At 40.0% G+C, this 24,892-nt stretch overlaps 1 protein-coding gene across 1 annotated transcript in view; it reads left to right on the forward strand.

The window, feature by feature from the left end:
• The window catches only part of LOC141004477 (nuclear factor 1 C-type-like), a 112,857-nt gene that overhangs the window by 66,183 nt on the left and 21,782 nt on the right, over positions 1–24,892 (forward strand). Inside the window, exons 8-10 of the mRNA XM_073475982.1 lie at positions 13,548–13,669; positions 14,321–14,434; positions 14,577–14,734. Of these exons, the coding sequence (XP_073332083.1) occupies positions 13,548–13,669; positions 14,321–14,434; positions 14,577–14,734 (394 nt within the window). The remainder of the gene's footprint in view (positions 1–13,547; positions 13,670–14,320; positions 14,435–14,576; positions 14,735–24,892) is intronic.

The following is a 24,892-nucleotide window of genomic DNA, read 5'->3' on the forward strand; positions in this document are numbered from 1 at the left end:
TCAGTTTTAGAATTGATTTAAAGATGCTCTTGCTAGTTTTTAAATCACTGAATGTCATGGCACCAGCCTATCTCTCAGACATGCTTTTTAGATCAGATCCTCTGGAGCCAGTCTCCTAGCCGTCCCTAGGATTCTTGCAAAAACACATTGATAGTCTGCTTTTAGCCACTGTGGCCCTAGTCTCTGGAACAATCTGCCTGAGGATCTCAGAGACTCCACCTCTGTGGACATTTTTAAAAGAAACCTTAACACATATTTTTAGCCTGGCTTTTACTTAAGGTGACTCATCATTCATTGCCCTAGTTTTTAAGTTCTAATCATTGGTGTTCTTAATATTTCTATCCCCTGTGTTTTATTTCTTTTATGGCTTTTATCGAATTTAAAAAAAAATTATGCTTTTATTGCTTTGTTGCTTTACTGTTATCATTTTTATTGCTTTATTGTTTTATTGTTGTAATTTCTACTTTAAACTTGCAAGTTGTCGCTGTCACTACTTTTTGTCTGTGTTGTTTACATCTTGCTCTGTGAAGCACTTTGGGCTGCATGCTTGCATGAAAGGTGCTTTGATTTGATTTGATTTAAATGTATATAATGTAACCCATCCTATTAAATGCACTTGCAACTATCCTGCATTAGCGACCATAATGTAGTTCTGAGATTTAATGTATGAATATGAATTAATATATGAATGAGGCAGATTGTCACAAGGCACGCAAGCCTGGAATAGAGAGTAGGCTTTACTAGGTAGGGTGATGGAGGGCGGTGAGCTTGATACTGTACCAAGCTGTTGCACGTGCAGAATTAGAGACACGCACCCTGAACCTTTCAGAATCTATGTTGGCTACAAAGAAGCACCTCTTAGAGTCAATTAAAAACTCTGGTCTTTGTTCCTTTGTGTCAATTCACTACCTCAAACCTCCGTCTAAGCCACACTCTCACTTATTTTCTTGCTCCCACTTGCTTATGTGGCTGAAGTCATGTCACGTATGGAGAGAGAAATGTAAGAGAGAATCCACCAAGGCAGCTTTACCTCAATGTTGGCACCATTCTCTAGTGAACTTGTTGACTTCTCATATTTTATCAGGCTACCAAAGGATGAAATTTAATGTTTTCAAAAGTTGTCTCATGAGACTTAGCCTTTCTAGTTGACATGCACTGGTCAGTGGTTGTGGTTGTTTGAGTCCGGTTCAGTGAGGTGGGTCTGTGCTTCCTACACTAGTGTGAAGGCATCTGAATATGGCTCTGAAAGGACTCCAGTTCAGAAGTTGACTTCTAGTGCAAAGAGAAAACACTTTCTAAAAAACATATAAAAATAAATAATAAAAGTTCATTGGACATATCCAGTTGATATGGCAATAGATACTTCTGGTGTTGTCTCTTTGTATCCTTTGGGCTCTGTGCAGACATCTCACTTCACCGATGTAACTGATGCTCTGTAGATGGGTACCAATATATATATATATAATACCAAAACTTATTCTGTTTTTTATCACCCACTGTAGGGGATGCCTCCTTTTTTCTAAAATCAACAATCAGCTCCTTGGTTTTGCTGATGAGTGTGAACAGAAGGGGGCTGAGCACCCAGCCCTGGGGGGCTCCGGTGCTAAGCACTAACGTAGAGGAGAGGAGGTGTGATTGCCAATCCAAACTCTCTAGGGTCTGCACTGAAGCCCAGAGTGTTTAGTTTTTCAGCCTTCATGGGCCTCATCTCTCCATTCATCCGGGCCTTCTGGTTGGGGAGGGATCTTACTGTCTTTGTGATTACCACGTCATCAACACATTTGCTGACATATAATGTCACTGAAGATGTATATTCATCAAGTACAGTAGCTTGATCTGGGATGTTAGGGGTTAACCACGTCTCTGTGAAGAGAAGATTTCCCATTGCTGAGTGAACCTCAGTCGCACCTCATCCACTTTATTCTCCTGCAAAAAGACATTAGCCAGAAGAAGACTTGGTAGAGGAACTGCTCTTGGTTCAAGTCGCGTCAGCTTAGCTCTGATGCCATTTCTTTTTACCCTCTTTCTGGGGCGGTCACAGTGCTTTCGGTGATATTTTGTCTCACTGGTCTGGCTGGTTGCTTGGCAGATGTCTGGTGAAGATCCTTGCAGTCTGCTGCACTCGGTCCAAACCCCACAGTTCCTTTTCCAATGTTGATATGTGCATCTCTATCATAGGTTAAAGCTATGGTCTACGATTTGAAAGATTTATCATTATTATTAACATTATTTATATGGTAGTTATGGCCCAATAGTACGACCTACACAATGTGAAGAGTAAAAGGAACCAAATAAATCCATTCTCTCTAGCGCCTGCAAAACTCTCTAGCACCTGCAAAATAGGAGCCATCTGGACCGGATGGCTCCTATTGGATCAATTTTCCCATCCAATCCCCTCACTCACTCTCCTGCTCCTGCTCACGTCTGGTCCCGACCCACTTCCGCATTTGAAACTACAAGCGGACAAGAGGTTTGTTTTGCCCTGAGCAGTTCAGCGGCCTCTGCTTGCCCCAACGGCAAAGAGTCAAAAAAAGAAAGTCTGTCACTAAAAAGACACAAAGCAGAGATGTGACATAAAGAGGGCTCAAACCCGAATAAACATCGGGTCATCATTTGAACGGTGGCGAAAGGTCCGTGAAGATATGGACCCGATGCTGATACAGCGGAGTTTTTGTTGAACAGGTAATCTTTCGGCTTTATTGTGGATGTTGTGACACAGATAACTTTTATGCTGATGCTGGCTTATGACTGTGAAAGCTGCCGTTAGTTTTTTCCTATGTTATTAGACGGTGTCGGGACAATTTCTGTCTCTGCAGTATTGTCAACACTTATTTATTTGTTCAATGGAGACGTTAGCCTCTATGTTAGCATTGTAAGCTAACAACAAGCAAACATTGCTATCATGTTTACACCAAATCAGCCTATTTATTTGCTTGTGGCAGCTAAATGAAGCAGCAAGTGAAAAGTAAATGAAACCCTCCGCTTCGTGTTGGGGTTTCAAACATTAAATTGTAAACATAAATTGTAAACTAAACATTTAATTGTGCTTCAGTAGAAGGGGGCATACAGATGACTCTCCTTTCATATGACGTGCTTGCCACTGCATTACCACGGTGACGCCGTGGCAGTAAAGGGGGGGGGGGGGGGGCTGCACTTGATAACTGTAGATGCTAGGTAGCAGCAGAGTGCTTAAATCCTGATGATGACTGTAAAATCCTGATGACAGGATTTTTATACCCCATTTGACAACAATCTGCTCAGCAATGGCAGAGTGGCGATTTCCTTACTTCGGCTGGTTCTCTCCATAGGAAGCGGATCTATGTAGTCTAACGCTATGTTAATATGACTGCTTCAGCTCATATTTAACTTAAACAGATCTTCTGTGAACTAAGTTGAATAAACTAAAGATGTGTAACTGTATATTTTTCAGTCGGCATTGCATATACCCACTTCTAAATCCCCTCTGATGTGCACCTTCGTTACATTGTTTGAGGGAACTATAGGTAACTGCATACTTGTGGAAGCAACCGTTACTAATGATAATCAATCAATCAATCAATCAATCAAAGCTTTATTGTCATTTAGCTGTACCTACAAAAGTAGTGCAGCAAAAATTAGATTGCGTTTCTCCGGGATCCCATACACGAACACAATAAATACACACAATATTACTATAATAACTTAAAACTAAAACTATGACTAAGGCTCGTGAAGTGCAGTGCGCATGCTCCAGATCAGCAGTTCAGCAATCTAACAGCTTGTGGAAGGAAGCTATTGATTAGTCTGTTTGTTCGGCCTTTTAGACTCCGGAACCGTTTTCCTGATGGGAGCAGTTCATAGAATGTGTGGAGAGGGTGGAAGGGGTCCCTGACGATGTTCAGTGCCCTGCTCCTGCAGCGGCTTAGGAAGCATTCTTGGACAGAGGGGAGGGAAACTCGATGACCCTCTCAACTCCTCTAACTATTCTCTGCAGGGCTTTTTTGTCTGACATACTGCAGCTGGAGTACCATGTCGAGATACAATATGTCAGAATGCTCTCCACTATAGAAGGTCCTGAGGATGCTGATGGGGAGAGAGGCTTGTTTCAGCTTCCTCAGGAAGTACAGTCTCCGCTGGGCCCGTTTCATGGTCCTGAGGTGTTCTTATTCCAGCTTAGGTCCTGCGAGATCTGCACTCCGAGGAACTTGATGGAGTGCAGATATCAGAATAGATAATGTACCTCATCAGGGTTTTAAGCTGTTATTTTTCTAATTTTGACAACACATTAGTTAAGGTTGTAAGAACTATGGCTGCTGGTAGCTGTTGTTGATTTTGTAAAATACGCCAAATTGTAATTGTATGGGTTATTGTTCTTCAGGTGATGGGGCTAAACTAGCTAATATGTGCTAACAGCAGTTGCCACTTGTTGCCATAGCAATGGTAAACATCATGTAATGTGAATACTGTAGAGTGCAGATTCAGGCTATATTGTAAATATAGATAAGATCCCTTGTATTCAGCACAGTATGCAAGGCTCTTGCTCTCAGTGTGACAATGCACCTTGTGGGGGCTGGAAAACCTGTTGGACAATGGCCCATTAAGTGAACAAAAACGTCCTCTGTAATGCTAATATGTAGTCACAGTAGCCCTCTTGGTCCGGCCCTGCTGCTGCTGTCTGCTACACACACACACAGATTGTGAAGAAATAAAAAATGTAATTTCATTTGACCGTGTCCCTGTCCCAGGAAACGGATCAAGGGGAAAACCCTTCTCCCCTACTAATTACATTTCACAAGCTCAAACAGTTGTTAGTATTAGTCTTCCTTGTGTATTACAGCGGGAAAAATAAATATTGAACACGTCCACATTTTTCTCAATAAATATATTTCTGATGGGGCTATTGACATGAAATTGTCACCAGATGTCGGTAACAACCCAAGTAATCCACACATACAAAGAAATCAAAACTGCTGCACAACATTTGGACAAGCCTATGAAATACTGGGGGAATATAGTCTGGTCAGATGAGACCAAAATTGAACTCTGTGGATGTCATAGCACACACCATGTTTGGAGGACAAATGGCACTGCACATCACCCCAAAAACACTATACCAACAGTGAAGTTTGGAGGTGGGAACATCATGGTGTGGGGCTGTTTTTCAGCATATGGTACTGGCAGACTTCATATAATTGAAGGAAGGATGAATGGAGAAATGTACCGAGACATTCTTGATAAGAATCTGCTGCCATCTACCAGGATGCTGAAGATGAAACGAGGGTGGACATTTCAGCAAGACAATGATCCCAAACACACAGCCAAGGAAACTCTCAATTGGTTTCAGAGAAAGAAAATAAAGCTGCTAGAATGGCCCAGTCAATCACCCAACCTGAATCCAATTGAAAATCTATGGAGAGAACTGAAGAGCAAAGGTCATAGAAGAAGCCCCCGGAACCTTCCAGATTTGAAGACAGTTTGTGTGGAAGAATGGGCCAAAATCACCCTTGAGCAATGCATGTGACTAGTTTCTCCATACAGGAGGCGTCTTGAAGCTGTCATTACCAACAAAGTATTAAATAAATTTCAGTAAGCATGTTCAATACTTTTTCCCTGTGTCATTCCACTTTATTACACATAACTTAATATATGGACATATATGTTTTGATTTCTTTGTATGTGTAGATTACTTGGGTTGTTACTAATATCTAGTGACAATTTCATGTCAATAACTCCATCAGAAATATATTTACTAAGAAAAATGTTGATGAGTTCAATATTTATTTTCCCCACTGTATGTCTTTGATTCGTATTCTGTTTTTACATGTTGTTGAGCAATAAAGGACATTGAAATCTTGACACAGTTTACATTGTAAGAAATGCTGTATTTAACTGGAGGAGGAGCGCTGTGGTGTGTCTCATTGTGCGTAATGTGGTGTGCGGATCTCAGTCCTCTGATCAGACAGGTCTGGTTCTAAGAACTATAATTCTGATTAATAGGGAATGGTGTGTGACTGGGTGAGTTAATTCATCTTTGATGAGGAACATATTAATAACATAACCTGCAATGGACTCCAGTAGCAGAAACATTAAGTGTGTCTCCCCCTTAAGAGAGACGATGCACACGTACTGTCCTGTTCATAACTACAGATTTAGTTTTGCTGCTTAAATTAGCCAATATGTTTGCTACAGTGACAATACTACAAGCATCAAAGGGAAACCTTTTAATGACTGAAAGCAGCCTCTCTAATCATTAAATCATAGTGTACATGTGTTATGAACCTCCCTATGAAGGTGCATCTTACTCTATGAATACTGAGCCCTCTATATAGGAGGTAAAACACTGCGACATTGACTTTAGATAAAGGGCCCATTGACATTTATCACTGCAAATGTTTTCTGCTGCTCCGAGATGCGCCACCAAAGCACCTGATCACACCTCATTTTGGTCTAAAACTAGCAACTATACTTGCGCTGTGCTGTGCGCCACTTCAGCTGGCAAAAAGATGGGCCCTGATGCTGGAGAATAGCTGCAGGTTATGTTATTAATATGTTCCTCATCAAAGAGGAATTATTTCACCCATCCACACCCCACCCCATATTAATCAGACTGATGGTCTGTATGTCCTGTCCTGTCCGATCAGAGAACTGAGATCCGTGCACTACATGATGCACACAGAGACGCACCGCAGCGCTCCTCCTTCTCCAGTTAAATAGAGCATTTTGCTTATATACAGTCAAACAGAGTTGTTGTCATCATCTTTATTGTTCATTGATCACTATCAAAATCACTATCGCTGTGCTGACCAATGAGAGAAGGCAAAATCCGTGCGCACGGTTTACAAATCCGTTCGCACAGATTTAGTTTTTTTTTCTACCATGTAATACGGATCCGTAGATACGGACTGAGTCAATGAGGAAATTAAACAGCGTGTCTGGTTTGACAGGGAGGAGACGTGGTGGTTGTTGGTGCACACAGCGGCTAATGCAAAATCAGCTGGATAAAAGTCCCCCCCTCCTTTGACACGGCATATTTTACACAATAACACAGAGGCCACAGTAATGGCGCCATCTGAAAGGAGAGACATCTGTAAAGGTGAAAAAAATTATATAAAAAATGTTGCGAGGATTGAAGGAGCTACTGAGCACCATATCTGCATGTGCAGCCGTCGTCATAGCAACATTTAGTCAAGGAAGCCATTTAAGAGGCAAGGAGAGAGGCAAGAGGAGGCACGATCTAAGCTTAAAAGCAAAGGAGACCTCCTAAATTTGGGAATTCTCTCCCATTTGACTTAAGATCTGCACCTTTGAAAAGCAGATTGGGTTGCCGATTTTTTGTTGAGCGCTACTTTCTTTTGATCCCTGTGATTTGTTCCATTATAAGTTTGTGCACGTGACAATGAGTTGATCTTCTTCATTAATAAAGGTTTCCTTTTAACATATTTTTTCGGACTGCAGCTAATGTTTTTGATAGTGGGTCAGACAAGGTATAGTAGGCTTGATCTCAGCCTTTTAGTGACTTTTCCTGAAGTTGCTGCATTATTAATGACCACAAGGTGCAGCTGTTGGTACCATGCTTTAATATGTTATGCACAATTATGGGGAATTCATGTAGTTACACTGTTTCCCACTGTCGCTCTGATGGCAACTTCTACATGTTGTTACGGACGCTCTAACAAAAATGCTCGCATAGAGGATGCAAAACATTTAAGAGGACGCTTAGACGACAAATTAAGGAATAAACCAAATTTTATTTAGAAAGAAACTGTATGTAAAAAACTACATACCAAAAGAAAAGGTTGGAGAACCCAGCTGAAATAAACAAAAGGGGGAAATCGCTAAACTACATTGTTGGTGATCTCCAAAACTAAACTACAAACAAATTACCAAAACAAAAGCCCCAGCACTGAAAACATGTGGGGGAAAAAGGTACAAAGGAGACAAAAGGAGTAAAAAAATCTCCTCCTTTCAGTGTCAGCTGGGAAGTGGCTCCAGAGAGAGTGAGGCTTCCACTCAATCCTCCTTATGTAGTGTTGTCAGGCAATTGCAACACACCTGGACAGGTGTGTCTTCCTGAAAGATAAACACATGCAAAAGGAAGAGAGGGCGCCAGAGAGCAACAAAGGGAGAGAGACAGACAAAGGGAGAGGAAACAACCAGTACAGGCACAACAGTATCCCTACAGGCCCACACGTAACAATGTATACAATGCCGGAAAAGCTGCTGAAGCAAAAACAGGCTTCATATTACAACTGAGCCAGCACTACAGTACAAACACAAAAAGCTACATGAAAAACACAGTTACCGGCATCAAACCTGCTACTTGTTATTTAGTTGGCTTCAATTAGGCTTGACATTTCTCTTCACTGTCTCACAATATTACAATATTAGTCCAACTATTAGTCCAGTCATCGCCCCAGATAGGGAATAGGTAAATTAGCCGAGCAACGTGCTAATGCCTGATTCAGCAGGCTACAAACTTACAGCTTGAAGTTTGAAGTCAGGTCAGTGACACCCATATTGATCTATTCTTCAGTTTGTACGTAGTAAGATACACACATCCTTGTAATTATGATTAATAATATATATATATTTATATTTATATATAATGTATTTATTTTAGTAGGTTTTTTCTCATGATGCACAGCCACACAATGAAGCTGTAAGATGAAATATCAGCATCAGCCTGAAATGAGCATTACTGCCAATATGACAAGCCAATAAGGTGACGCTTTAATTATGTGCATGCAAAGCAAACTGTTGATGAGGTATTTTTTTGCCCAATGAGTGTGTACATTTTGATAAGCTAAATATTTGTTGTATTTTGTATTGTCTGCATCTGCCAAAGGGACATCAAGTACCGGGAGAGACCAGGACAATTGTAACAATTTTTCAAAAACCTCTTGAACTATTTGGATACAATTTTAATGTGGGTAACTTGAATCTGTGTTCTACTTGTTAACAGTCATCAGATTTATTTACAATAAAGGTTAGAGTCACAACATTCATTGAAACACAAAAAAGTCAAATGTTACATCTGCCCCCACATGCAGGGGCAAATGTAACAGTGATTTGTTTGAGGTCGGACACTGACAAAACCAAACCACTAATAGACGACTGAAGAGGCATTGCCTCTTGTGGAAATGAACAGATGAATCAATAAAATGAATTTATCCCCAGGGCGAAAATCTGATATCGACTTTGGAGGGGAAAACTATGTGGCATTTTAGCCAAAGCTATTCTGGACTGTGAGAGGCGTCTCTTCACAAAATGAAATGCAAGACTTTTATGCTATTTGTGGATGTTGTAACAAAGTAAATTGCAAAACCAGGCAACAGGGAATAACAATTCATAGGTGGAAAGCTGAATTCCCATGTTTTACTGCTACTGTTACTTATCAGTGTAACTTTGTCCATTATGTGATACTAGACAAAACAGGCTAATTACATTTAAGGATGTCAAGGAGAGACTGCACCATGAAAATTTTCTGTAAATGAAATAATGATTTTCAGACAAGGCCTACTTCTTGTTGCCAGTCGGTGGCACAATGATTATATCTTCTAATTGGCATGTAGAAGTGTTTTTGGGCTGAACTCCGATCAAACATGTGAAACTTTGGAAAAATTGGAACATTTACACAGAAGTCGAAACAACTTCTTAATGGTGAATAATTCCTTGCTACTGCATCAACATGGAAATGATGTGGGAAGTCTGTTACAGATTCACTCATGTACAGTCAAGCTACAACAACAACCTCTTTTATGGCAAATCATTAGTGCCATTCACACTGCCTTTTCAAGTCGGGAATCTTGCTGCCTGTATGAAAGTTACAGAGGCGGAATGGGGGGACAGTTTCGTTCTGCCTCTGCTCCACCAAATCTCAACTTTATGACGTGTACTGTCATGCCTCTTTTGGCAAAGCTGGCATGCTGTATGAAATGACACAGTAGAGTGGCTTTATGCCAGCACTGCTTGGTTCAGTGTGAACAAACAAAGGCAGCATAAAGGCGAGCCTTCATTGTGGCGATATTGCAGAATCTCTGTGTGAAAAGGGCTATTCATATTAGCCGTTAAGCCGTATAATAAAAACTCAAGCTACTAATAATTTTTCATCAAAACAGTGTTAAGATTGACCACTGAGAATTTTAAGTTGATCAGGTAAAAGATAGGACAAGTGTGATAAAATACAACACGTGCAAATCGCCAAAAGTGAGATGAAAAATTCAAATGGCTGCCTTTCTGTTGGTTTAAGGTCATGGCACCAAGAGACTTTTTTGTAGGTGTAAGTGTGATTATTATGTTGCACCAGATTTCATGGATGCACATCAAACTTACCGCAGGGGCTGTTGTAAGAAGTATCGAAAAATGTGATTTCCTGTTGCCAAAAAAATATTGTTCCCAATACAGTATCATCAAGGTCTTTATTGTTTTTTGTTTTTTTACCATGTATGAGCCAAATTTGGTCATCCTGGCCAGGAGGAATACATCACTCCAGACCATGTAGGGATTTAAAAGTAATCAGTAAAATACTAAAATTAATTCTGTAATGGATTGGTAGCCTGTGCAATTCGGCCAGGATCAGAGTGATGTAGCCCCAACGTTGAGTGTTTCAACTTTTACCTTCTACCAAGTGTTGATGGCTAACTGCTGTATTGTTTAGGCAAATGAGTAAGTACTCAGTAATGAGTTACAGTAGTCTAGGCAGGAGAAAATAAGGATGTGGATAAGTTGTTCAACTATCTTTTTTGGGTAGCATTGGTTTGACTTATTATTTCTGCCTTTTAAATGACATGTTTGAACAAGACTGTTAATGTGTTGATTGAAGTTGTGATTCTGGTGAAAAACAACACCCAGGTTTTGTGTTCCAAGGTGGAGGGGGACAGCCTAACCCTAACCCTGTTGGAAATTGGAAGACATCTATTCCTTCATGGCACCAAGGCAGCAGTGCAAATAATCAAGGTTATTACAGATTTTAGGGCTAAATGAAAGATATAACTGAGAGTCATTACAGGGGTACAGTGGCAGATAACATGGCCAAGGAGCAACAAATATGATATAAAATAGGGCCAAGGACTGAGCCCTGTGGGATGCCACATAACATTAAAACTGCTGAGGAAGTCAAGTTGTCCACAGTGACTCTGAATACTCTGTTTGATAGGCAGGATGAAAAACAGTTAAGAACAGTTTCCCTATAGGCCAATCCAGTTTCTTAGTCTGTTGAGTAAAATTGCTCGATTAACCATATCATTGGCTGTGCTAAAATCCAGCCAAATGAAAACAATAATATTACCAGAATCTGCACTTATTGAACTTGTTTGTCTAACAAAGGCTGTTTCCATACTATGGTTCTTTCTAAAACCAGATTGGAATTTGTCAAATATATTGTTTCCTTCCGTTATTTCTAAGATGTGGTTTCTTGGATACAGGCCTGTTTAAAATAGTCCGGGACCAGGCAAGATGAAAGGGTCTTATTTACAATGTTACAAGTATGACAAGTTTGCACTACTGGATAAATGTCGGCCAAACCTCTAAGGGTTATGGATGAAAACTCATCCAATAGTGCAGTAGAGGGCAGGGGCTCAACTGACGGTAGAAGTGAACCAGCAGGAATAACAGATGCTTTAATATTTTCTATATTTCTAACAAAATAGTTTAAAAAACTCTCACAGTCATCTGCAGAGGTGGCAGAAACAGCAGCTTGGTAGGGCTGGTCTAATAACTAGATGGCTGATGGCCTTAAAAACTTTTTTTTTGGTACTTTTTTTGAGGCAACTAAATTGTAGAAGTAAGAGAGTCCCTCACTCCTTACTAGTGATTTAGATTAGATTAGATAGGCTTTATTTATCCCACAATGGGGAAATTCACTTGTTACAACAGCTCAAGATGCAACAAGTACAGGAAAAAGAATCAGACAAATACGCATAAAGTTAAATAGAAAATAAATAGAAAAGAATAAGATATTTACAGTGAGTGGAAAGTGATTTTTCAGGTAGTGCTTGAGTTAAACAGTCTATGGCTGTGGGGATGAATGATCTGCAGTAGCGCTCCTTCTTACACAGTGGGTGTAAGAGTCTGCTGCTGAAAGAGCTGCTCAAGGCTTCCACAGTCTGATGCAGGGGGTGAGAGGTGTTGTGTTGTCCATGATTGACATCAGCTTGGCATGCTAACATCCTCCTCTTGTTAAATGAAGCTAACGTGTCGCTGAATGATATAATGGCTGATTGGCCTTGTGACCTGTTTCTACTTGATCGGGGTCTTTGTCTGTAATGAGTTATTGGCTTGCCCACACAACGTCCACGCATCATCACCCACTGTCCTATTCCTTATTGGAGCTACTGTTATGACATGGCTCTAACATTATTAAAGTAAATTAGTTAAGTTGTAATAAAGAAAAGAGATCATAATGTATCCCTACATTCGATCGTCACTTGGTCATGTAGGGCACAGTGGCTGCAAGAAGCATGAAAGATGATTGCACAGCTAGATAGCTAGTATTAACATGCTAACGCCAAACAGCACATCAGCATTATAAGATTACTGCAGATGTCATACCTGACTTCTCTGGAGAGAGAGAGCTAAGGCATGCCAATCCCATGCCTTTGGCGGCATTAGGACTTGCAAACAGTGATCCATGCTCCTTTTTAGGCATACTGTAAACATCTGTAACCGTTGTTGTTTGCCCCTGTCTGGTCCTTCTTCAGTTACATGTCCGGTAGACAGTACAGGTTCATTGCTTTGTGTGGGAAGGTGGGATTTCCAGGTGACAGCATTTCAAGATTATAAATTGTACCTGGTGAGTATTTATGTAAAATTAAATCAATGATGAAATAGTAAAAAATAGATAATCGAACATAAAAAAAATTAAAACTGCAAGCAGTGATGAACGGGCCCTCGACCCATGTAAAAATGCGATCGTTTGGAAGGATGAATAATAATAATAATTCCGCTTACAGATACAATAGGTTCTCGAGCTGACAAGCGCTTGGGCCCTAATAAATAATCCGAGCACTGGTCAGTGCTCGGGCCCTAATGACTCTCCAATTATAGTAGGATATTTGGATCAATGCCAGTTGTAAGTTGAAAATGAAAAATATTCAGTATTGTAGGTTCAGGAGATGACCAGAGATCTTCAAAATGTTAAGCTGGTTGAGGTTGAAGGGGCAGGTGGTTGCTTTAAAAAATAACACAGATTCAGATCTACAGATAATTTCAAAATGGTTAAGAGCAGACACTAAATGGGATTTAACATATTGCACAGCCAATTACATAGTAGTAAAGTACATAGCTAGAGATGAGGAAAAAAATCTGTATCTAAAATTATTTATTTTTCTGTGGAAAACATCTTAAAAAATCTTGAGCCTTAAAGGGTGAATGGCTACTGGACAGATGTTTTGAAGTATGTTTGGCTATAGTTTCAAAAAGAAATCTAGAACTGTGTTTACTGTTACTAATTAAGTGAAAGACACAGGCTGCTTTAACAGCAGACAGCACACACATGTAACACAGTGCACCATTATACCATGATCTAAATGCCCGTGTGTTTGTTTATGTGTCTGTGTCTGTGTCTACAGGAGTAAGCGTCTTAAGTCTGGCTCTATGGAGGAAGAGGCTGACAGTCCAGGAGGGGAGTATTACCACTCACCTTCTTCTCCTGCCAGCAGTTCCAGAAACTGGACTGATGACATGGAAGGAGGTAACATTATATAACAATAAGAGAACATATACATATACATATACAGAATAAATGTGTATGAGAATTTGATCAAGAAAAAGGCCTAAAATTTCAGTGCCCCAACAGCATTTATCACTAAAGCAAGAGCATGACTGAAATATTGACTTTTTGTTGATTTTTGTATAACACCTTTTCTGCAGTTTGCTAAGCAAATAGGAAAAAGAACAGGAAGAACAGAAATTGATAGCAGCCAGATAGATGTGCATCAATTTAGTAATTTAATTTATATATATATACTGTATATATGTACTGTATATATACTGTATATTGAGTGGATTGATGAGTGTGGCCTCCATCAGGCCACTCAACTTCATCCAAGGAAGCCACTGTACAAAAATCTTTCTTCCTACTGCCAAGGGTTTATGAGCCATTAGCCAAAGTGTAAAATGATGTATAACTGACCACCCAGTGGTGCTATTGAGTCATTGCTATCATATGTTGAGGTATCTCCATCGCCCACTTATGAACCAAGTATTATTATCTTAGCACTTACAGTTTATGAGATACAAAGTCATTTATGCCACTCTCATAAAAGTCTATTCAAAAAAATATTTCATAAAATAATCCAGCTTCACTGCCTGCAGTCACACTATCACACTGTGTCTGTTTTAGGTCTGTCTCCCCCAGTGAAGAAGGCAGAACTGGACAGTCCCTCTCCTCAGGAAGACTCACCAAGACTGGGCTCATTCACTCAGCACCACCGGCCAGTCATAGCTGTTCACAGCGGTCAGTCTCTCTCTCTCTCTCTCTCTCTCACAGACACACACGCACGCACACACACGCACACACACACACACACACACACAATGTAATTTACTGTTTTGTTTCTTCTTCTTAACTTTCTATCTCTCTTTCTACCTCTGTCCAGGTCTGTCTCGCAGTCCCCACCCCTCTTCAGCTCTTCATTTCCCATCCTCCTCCTACTTTCCCCATGGAGCAATCCGCTATCCTCCTCATCTGGCCCAGGACCCTCTAAAAGATCTGGTCTCATTAGCCTGCGACCCTGCCAATCAAACCCCCAGCTCAGTGAGTACAAGCATTCAAAAGGTCAGCTCTATGTATGTCACAGAACTCCAAAAATGGTTCCCCTTCTTCACTACGACTTCAGCTGGCTAACAGTTCGTGTTTTACTAGATAAACAATTACGAATTTTTCTCAATCAGATCATTCCAGCTCTAATCTAGATTTTTAGTATTTACTTGTTCAGTAAAATTAGTAAAACCCATAAAAACCAGGTGTAGTGCCATAGTGCCAGCAGTGTCACTGCTGCAGTCAGGGCCAGCCGCTGGCACAAATACTCGTTCAGGGCCAGGTAGGAGGGGCCGCACAAAAAGTGTGGCTTTCTTTTCTGCCCGCTCCTTACGTTTTGTACAGTGTTAAGTTGACTAGCTCACTTCATAATCACTGGCGATTAATAAAACACTCGTTAATGGGGCACCACCTCCGTTGGTTTATCTATTTGAATAATCCGGAGGTAATTAATCAAATTCGACTGGACAAGGTTAACTTGTATCAATTCTAATCAATTTCAGATCAATTTATTCAATCTCATAAATGAAGTAGTGAATTCTACACAGATCCATCGGTTCTCCACATTAAAAAGAAACCTGCACATACAACGACATACAGTTAAATAGGTTTATTTACTATAAAATGGAATAAATAAAATGGCAATTTATATGAACAACAAAGTTAACAGACAATGTGGAGACTATAATGATCAAATTAATGGGGTTATGTGAAGATCTACGATGGTGAAGTCGTGATTCGGGTGAGGTAATTAATCAAATATTACGAGAGTAATTTTTAATATTAACGAGACCCTAATCAAACTTCTCTTAAGCTAAAATTAAGAACCAGGAGCTAAAAATGACACTAACCATCTCATGTGTGCAACCAGTAATGTGCGGGATAGCTTTGTCCTGCTTTGTTTGGAGAGTGGAGGTCCGCGATTTTGGGTTTCTTCTCCGGTATTTGTAGCTTGACTGCGGGCTCGCAGTGTCGGTCCGATGTCCGGTGGGTGACGCCCTCGTTCTGATGTCGGATGAAGAGCACAGCTCGTCCAGCACTCAGCTGATGGCAATCTTGGCTCAGTGCCCAGCGGGATGGTAGCTACCGCTGGCAAGCGTGGGGGCAGAGCTGGTCTTAGCTTGGCACAAAGTCTTTCTGTCGTTGCAACCTGCTTGCATGGTTTGTTGAGGCAGCCAGTTACTGCAAGTCTTTATCACTGATGATGGTCTTAATAAAGATGTTCTTCTTCGTTGCAGAGTGGTGGTTCTTTAAGCTCTGATTCGTGAATTAATTCAATTACTTGAATAAAATAACTAAAGGATGACCGCTGGCCGGGCAAATCTTCCGTGGTCACTTAAGACAAGATAACTTAAACTGAATTCACTTCCACTGAATAAGGTCGTGAAACTTAACGATATATTTAAAAGAATCAAAAATGAAAGCGCTTAGAGAATGTGCATCAGTAGACTACCGCAGATTATAAAATGAAAAAAAGATCAACACGTAGTTGATTCTGCGGAGATCGCTGTCTTGGAGTGTGTCGCAAAGTAAAGAGTAAAGTGTAAAAAAATAAGAGCGTTACAAGAATAAGAAGTTTCAAAAGAAGAGAGAGTGAGCGCGAGTGGTGTCTGCCTTTTTGTTGTCCCGTCTGGTAGGCGGAACCAAAGGGCGGGCAGACAGTGTTCACGCTTTAAATGATATTATAAGCCTAAACTTGCGGACTTAATTAAACTAAACTATCGTTTTTAATGTTTCAAGATCGTGTTTCACCTTTTACACAATTTCACCATGGCAAAATATGTGGACTTTGTCTAACAATGAAATAAAATGACATGATTAAAATCACTGAACATTAAGGAACATTAACATAAAGGAATTAAAACTGGATCAAAAAGTTAAAAACACTTGAATATACCGTAGAACTGGTAGAATTGATCACTTATACGTATTCCTCCTAGTTCTAGCTTAATACTTGTTAAAAACAAAACATATCAGAGACATTTACTGGTGATAACAATAAACATATTAAACAAAATATTTGTTAAACACCTGTCCAACTGTACCAGGACTCACCGTCAGGAGGCGCTGTGGCTCCACCAAACACAGGCACATTAAACACAAAAATTGATTTCTCAGCAAAACTTCATCTTAGAAAGACCTTGGAAAGTCATTTATATGACCTTCTTTCACTGATTCCAAATATGCTAACATTAAAAAGATTAAATCCTGGTTTAATGGTTAATTAGAACTGGTCATTTGAGTGGAATGTCCCACAGATAGTGAGACCAGATGTGTCGTAACATAACAAAAGACAGAGTAAGAGCATAGAACAACAAGTCAGAAGGTGTCTGGTGTCCTTTCACTCTGGAGAGTGTGTTTGTGGATCAGAAGTCAGAGAGACAGAGAGGGTGAGAGAGAGAGAGAGAGAGAGACATCAGACGTCGTTACCTAATTTGTAATTGCAAAGACATTTGAAATTAACACATCCTCATCACAAAATAGTTCCTGTCCCTCCTGAGGTGGAGAGAGTAAATGTCTCCATGCTGGCCTCAGGTTGACCTGAGTGAGAAGTTTGCCTGTTTTGGAGGGGGAAGAAAGTCCAAATGTGAGTAAAGGTCGTAAATTAATTAAAAGGGTCTTCATCTGAAGGCTTTATGGTCAGAGAAAACACTGTCCTCTCTGCCAGGTGATAAGGTGGCAGACTGAAAGGCGCCTTCTTTCTGTGAATAGTCTTCTTGCAGATGGAATGCAATGCAGAGGCGATGGACATGTGTTCCTACAACCCAGCAGCATTGTTGATAGTGTTGAGTCAATGTTTTGTTGTTATATAGCTGCAGCATTCTAATGAGTCTGCTTATTGGGGCAACAATAAATCTCCATTCACAACTTATTTTGATGAACCAAGTAAAATTACACAAATGACTCAAAACAGAAACATTAGGACTGACACTCAAGGGTTGGAGAATAGAAAACTAGAGATGGGAAGAAAGAATATAGGAAAAAAAGTGTGCGATTGTGAGTTGATTATGATTGAATAACTCTGGCACTTGTTTTCTTCGCTACATTGAAGTCATATTTTTGAATGAAATAAAAAAGAACATATCCACAATTAAATTAAATCTGGCAGGCTGGGCACAAATAATAAATGCAAGCTGATTTCAACCAAATCACCAAAATAAAAGTTGTTAGCTAAGTGTGTCACTGCAAAAGGACAGAAAACAGAAAGTTTCTTCAACTTTACTTCCTATAGGTTGAATTTTCCATTTTTCTCTTGTCACAACAGTGTGCTTATGCTCTGCTCAGGTTTTGGCACAAATACCACTTAATTAGGGTCAGGAAAACATCATGGTTTGGCTTAAAATACCTGATTTGTTCGCCCAAGAAACGCTGGAAATGTTCACTGTTCTTCTTAAAAAATCTGCAGCTTTTAACACACAAAACAGCTGGAAATATTCCCAGGTGTCCTTTAAAAATCCCCTTGTGTGACTTGAACTGCTGTCAGTCGTTGGGCAGCCTTGTTATCTTTGCCTTTACTTGAATACAGTTTTTGGCTACTCTACCCACCTCTACTTAGATCCTCTTTATCTTTAGTGTGAGTGAATAATATTCTAGCTCATTGGCAACCTTCCTTGTTAATATTGTCTGGTCAGCAAGGTAACTTGCAGCTCTTAAACCATGTAGCTACAACTCTAGGTAGGTACTAGACTATATTGATTAAATATTAAGGACATGAAGATGCAGTCAAGAATTTTCTTCAGTTTGTACGTACTTCAATTTGGTAAAAGTTAGCTCACCTCTGCAGATGCACAAGGGGAATTTGAAAGGTACACAGGAGCAGCATGTTGTTGATGTCAGAGGGAATTTGGAATGTTATGTTACATTGTTAAATTACATTGTGCGTTTTTATTCACCCGAAAACTGCCAGATTACTTTAGTGTACATTAGCCATAAGCTAACAGCACATACCCAGGGTGTGCGTGGTTGTGTCTTTGAATTCAAGTCAACCTCTCACTAAACTCTGCACTCACCACAGACTCCAGTTGTCTCTCTTCTTTTTCCCATCTCCCATAGTTTCTTGATATATGCTGATTATGCGTTTGTATCGGATCCCAACCAGGGGGCCCACATGCTGAAATATCATGTGATATGGATGGGCTACAGAACTGATTGACTGAACTTGCATCAGGTGTGTCTGATATCAGTAGGGAGAGCACCGTTTTGTAGTGGCTCAGCACTAGGGTGACTAGATGTTCAGGATAGCCCTGTATCATGAGCAGTTCCCGATATCCTGTCCTGTTTTTTTTTTTTGAAGATTTTTAGTACTAGATCAAAAAAGAACAAACTGGAACAAGACCTGTCTGTATTCTGTGAGACTGGACTTGATCTTCAAGACTTAAAGGCAATAATGCTGTGGTCTTGGAACTGCTGACTTGGTGACTTGCTGACTTGAAAAATGATGCTGTGAACATATTGTGTAATTTGGAGCAGCGTCAATATATATTAGTAACATAGTTTTTGATATATATATATATATATATTTTTGATATGGTTTTGATATGGTTTTGATATATATATATATATATATATATATATATATATATATATATATATATATATATATATATAATATATACAGAACATATATGCGGCTGTAGCTCAGTGGGTAGAGCAGGTGACCAGCAACCAGAAGGGGTTCGAACCAGCAACCATAAGGTTGCTGGTTCGAACCCCGGCTCCCCTGGGTGGAACTGAGCTACATGCCGAAGTATCCTTGAGCAAGATACTGAACCCCGAAATTGCTCCTGACGCGCAGTTGGCACCTTGTGTGGCGCCCTGTGACGAGCTGGCCTCCGCCCATATGAAAACTGGGATTGGCTCCAGTAACCCCCGCAACTCCCTGAAAGGGGGGTTAAAGCAGTAACATCCCCGCGACCCTCATGGATAAAGTGGTCAAGAAAATGAGATGAGAGAGATATATGCATTATGCATATATACAGTATATATTTATATGCATAATGGTTCATGTGTATTGTAAACAGCCAGGACATTGACATAGACTCAATCTATTTTATCCATCACAGATTATCAGAGTTAAAGTGTGATGTTGCTCTAAATTATTATACACATTTTAATTCTTCTGATATATGACAGATGTGATAGGCTCTGCACTGATGGCATAAATAAAGTAAAGTGAACGTGAGTGTATAAAGTGAGTGTATTATATTTTAAGAGTATGATTTATAAATCCAAGGGCTGGACCTGGCAGCACTTCTGGGGAAGAGTAAGGCTGAATCCACATAGGATCCAGTGCTGCAGTGACAACGCAGGTTTCCCTATTCATTTTAATGAGGGTAGTCCGTTTTGGCTGTGGCGGTGCGGGCCGCAGGTGGTTCTGCAAAAAAAACACATTCAGCTGCAGCAGAAAAGTTGAAGCCGACTAAAATTTTGAAGAAATGTAGCCTGACATCACGATCCGGTGGCCAATCACATAAGCTGCCGATCAGACTATGACTGAAGCCACAGTGGAGTAATGTACTGTGTATATTCATGTAATGTGTGTATTCACATTTGGCATCGGGCACCACTTTAAAACACAGCTCTTGATACTAACGGTCACTGTAGGACAGGCATGTTTAACCTACTGTGGTAGAGGCATGACCAGAGATCATAAGCAGAGTAGAACGGGTCAGTAGCAGGGCATGTTATTAAGCATGGATTTAATACTACAAAGGGAACACAACAGACATTTCTCAGTGAAGCGTTAAGTTTCACTTTCACTTCGGTTAGATCCTGTCCCCCAGTTTAAAACACACAGTAATGACAGTGATGACTTTACTGTTATTTTTAATCCATCGATGAGGACAAACAATCACTAGTAGGTGCAGGATGCTAGTAGCACAACAACATAGCAGCTTCACCTATCTGCAAACTGATCAGCGGGGTTCCCAACACGTCACACACATGGACCATGGAGTGACGCTCCCACACCGTCCCACCAACCTGCAGTGTTTCGCCGCAACGCTGGATTTGGTCTGAATGTACCCTAACCGGAAGATTCCACTGGGCAAGTTTGCGCTGCATTACAGCCATGATTGGTTCTGGCTGCCATGTTAGACAATGCTTGTGTTTCCACAATGCATTTCAGCAGCACCCCAGAAGCAGCTCTCTACTCTGCTCTGCAAAGAATATGCGCTGACTCTATTTTTGACGGAAGCGGACAGCAGCCGCATCAAGCTGCATGGGGCATATCGAACAAAAAAATCAGACAGCAAAACAGCATAGTGCATACGATCACTTTTGAAAAAAAACAAAACTCTGTACAGACTAGGGATCTACAGCACAACAAAGTCAGAAATATAAACCATAAACAAACTGATTTAACTGACTGACTTAATGATCTAACTACGCAGCCCACTCAACCATGGTAGAAGCACAAAAATGAAGGAAAATGACAAAATACACATAATCTGAGCAAGTCAAAGATATCAGGCAGACATGACACGCTTTTGAAACGCTCCCAGAGGGATATGAAGTCGCAATGTCGCACCCATCAGGTAACAGAGACATGCCTAGTAAAAGCAAGGGGTAATACCAGCAGCAGGAAAATTGGCAGAAATTTTTACAGAGGCTAAAACACCACAATATAATGAAATCAACCATGTAGGTTAACTAAAAGGTGAGATGGATATGCAGGGATAGTATACAGACATTTTGAGGGGCTTTTGTTCTAACCTGAAAAAAACTCCCCCAACCCTCCACCCTGAGTGAAGTTTGAAGTTGTCTTCCATCAAGATACCTAAATCGTGTAAAATATGGTCATTTAGGCAAATCGGTTTAAAATTTTTAATCTGTCTTAAATTTAATGTAGCCTCTACATTGTTAGTTTAAGTTAACACATTGCAAATATTGGGTTTTGAGATTACTGTAACATTGCATTCAGTCAGTAGTCTCTGCTGCACCCACAGGCAATGTATCTCCATAAGAATACCATTATCCACAACACCCATCTTTCTCCTTATCCTACTCTTGCTTACTCTGGCATGGCCCTTTCATAGTAGTTCTCTCACACTCACTATTACCACCTTTATATGTACCTGTCAGTTAGGCCTCCTGATGCTCACCATACTCTCCCATACTCTCTAGTCTGGAGCCTTAAAAGGTGAATTATAGGTTTATTTCCACCAAACCACAGTTGGTGATTGTTGGTATAGTGGCATTGTGAACTATTTTTTTTTTGGTGAGTTTATTTTCTTTTTCTGTTGAGCTTGATGAAGCAGGGTCTAAGATCATAAAATCACTGTTTCTGCAAATGAAGTTTGGTGGCTTTTACAAGCAGCTGTTTCTGGTTAATCAAAAAGGTCTATCATCAGTGGCAAAAGTAAGCACTTTTAGTAAACATAAATACTTTGATTTTGCAAAATACCCCACAGAGATAACATTGGAGTCCATGTTGTGGCAAACGACTAGTGGTCTCACTCAATAATTGTCTTTTTGTTTGTTTTTTGTCATCATTATTCACTTGGACACAAAACATTGGGTAAAGGTTCTTTGTTGAAAAATACCAGAGTTATCCTTTAAGGCCCCAGAACATAGAGTGAGTTGTGGTTACGCCTCATCATAAATTGATATTTATAATTAGAATCAAGAATACCATTGCCATTGCCATCATTTTCCGGTTAAAATTGCTTCGCCAAGGTAGAACTACTATTTAGAAATAGCAAGTAACTTTGTTTGTTCAAAAATGCTAGTCATTTCAATTCTCAAATTCTGACTGAGCCTCAGCTTTCAACTTTTACTGCAAAGGATACAACTGAACACTTCTATGTGGCCAATTTAATTTTCTAAAACATGATGATGACAGTGGCTTGCCTCAAAGGTTCCTGGTCAAGCTCAGAAGTATAATGATGTTGGCTATGTCTGGCTAAAACAATTAATTGAATGGGCCTTCAGGACAACAAACAAAATGTCAAATATGATTTCATGAACATATTTTTTGGTTTAACAGTTCCATATTTTACTGTAGCTGTTAGAAGTATTTTACTTGATCACTGGGCTCTCAAACACTCATTGAACCGGAGCTTTTGGGGTTAGCCCCAAACAGAAAATCACTCTCTTTAACACTATGCTAAAGGTTGGGAAAACATGTTAATGAGAAGAGAAAGATCTTGTTTTTTTTCTGCCTAAACAAACTTAATAATCAAACTCTCTTTGTTTTCAGGACTGAATAAACAAACTGACTTTAAAGGACAACACAATTTACACTGTTTTACTTCGTTTATATGTGGCGGACCCTGCCACCTTTCTGCCTTTTGACCTTACTTTCCTCTGAGAACAGCTTGTTTATTCACTTATGGAAACAAGAAATATTTCTGACTTTGTATTATTACTAGAGATAGACCGATATGGTTTTTTCAGGGCCGATACCGATACCGATTATTAGTAGTCAAGGAGGCCGATAACCAGACGCGGATTAATGCACAGGCTTCCCTAGGCTGCAGCCTAGGGGCCCCACGTGTGGAGGGGCCGTGGCGTCACAGCCGTGGGGGACTTTTAAAACAAGGTGATTTCATCCCCCCGACTTTCTCCTAAGGTATTAAACCATTTGCCCGCCCTCGCGGTGTACCAGCGTACTAAAATAGAGCGCAACTCAGTCCCCCATACATGAAAACCCATTGGCCAAGTTAGATTGATTGACAGCCATCAAGCCAAATACAGCCATTTGACCAAACCCACTAGTCCCGGCCCCCCGGGAAAGTAAACACGTACATGCTAGCACGGGGCTGCCGTCACTCGCTGCCGCAGACAGCGAACAGAGCAGAGGCATGAAACGGTTATTTAACTAGTTAATAATGTAGGATTGTGTCTGTAAATAACTAAACTGTGTCTTGCTTTGTGGCATGTCCGCTAATATTAAGCAAGCCAGGTGGCAAACAAAGTTAATGCAAGCCAGGTAAAGTTAATGATAACTGACAGATAGTTTTCTACAGACATCCACTGATTTTGATATTATTCAACATTATCATTATTCTTTTTGTTAGGAATGCCAAACAGGAAGAGGCAGCAGAAGATTGACTTCTTTTTCAAGTCAAGTTGTCATTTAATTGGAGTTATGTGACAGGAGGGAAACAGAAAGCTAGCTTTCAATCCATAAATGCACTAGTTCAATTTTATAGTAGTACATTCATATTCTTGCATTGATGCCATGTAGGTGTTCATTTAGGTAACTTAAAGCTATTTGTTGGAGTTTAAAACCTTCTTTTCAATGAAGAAAATCTCCTACATCAACTCATCCCTGTTACTGCTCTCAGAAACTAGGAAAGAATAGAAATGAAGACAATGAAATGCAATAAAACTATTAAAATCTTAAATAATAAGAGGAATAAAATAATATAGAGTACAATAAAGGCTAGGATGAAAGATTAGTTAAAACAGATTAGAACAACAAAATATATGTAAAATAATTAATAAAAAGCAGATAAAAGAACAACAAAAGAATTGAATGTTTCCTAATCAAAATCAAGGCTGTTTGTTCTAAGTTTACATGTTCAGGAATATTAACATTGAGTTCTTTATGTAGGATGTTTCTGAGGAAGGGAAGTTCAGGAGTCAGGACAAAGGAGAGCATGGAGAAGATGAGGGAGAGAACAGGAGAGAAGTTGGAGAGAAGACAAGAGGGGGAGAACACAGGAGAAGAGAGGGAGAACACAAAAGAAGGAGAAGGGGAGAACATGAGAGGAGGAGAGGGAGATAACACAAGAGAAGAGGGAGGAACACAGTGTTCTTGCCAATTTCACTCACTCACACTTGTTCTTTAATAAGACATATACATTAATTTCTTAATACCATGGTATGTGATTGCTTGTGAATGTATAATATCTTAGGTTAAAGAGCGTTGTGCTATAATGTACATTTTGAATGCAATATTATTGGCATATCCTAGTGAAGAAAATCTAGAAATGCATCGCATTAGTTTTGGAGACTGAAACAGGGGCCAAAGGTGGTTGCGGTGCTCATGTGCTACCCCAGAACCCCCCCACATTTAAAATTGCTGCTCCACCCCTGTGGAGGGGTCCTTGAATTGGTCAGATTATTTTTTAGAAATTTAAATACACTTGTATAATTATGGTACTTCTACAATAATGGAAAAATTCATTGACCGCTATTGGTCCATGG

This window comes from Pagrus major, chromosome 11 (genome assembly GCF_040436345.1).
Source record: "Pagrus major chromosome 11, Pma_NU_1.0".
In the NCBI taxonomy this organism is placed as follows: domain Eukaryota; kingdom Metazoa; phylum Chordata; class Actinopteri; order Spariformes; family Sparidae; genus Pagrus; species Pagrus major.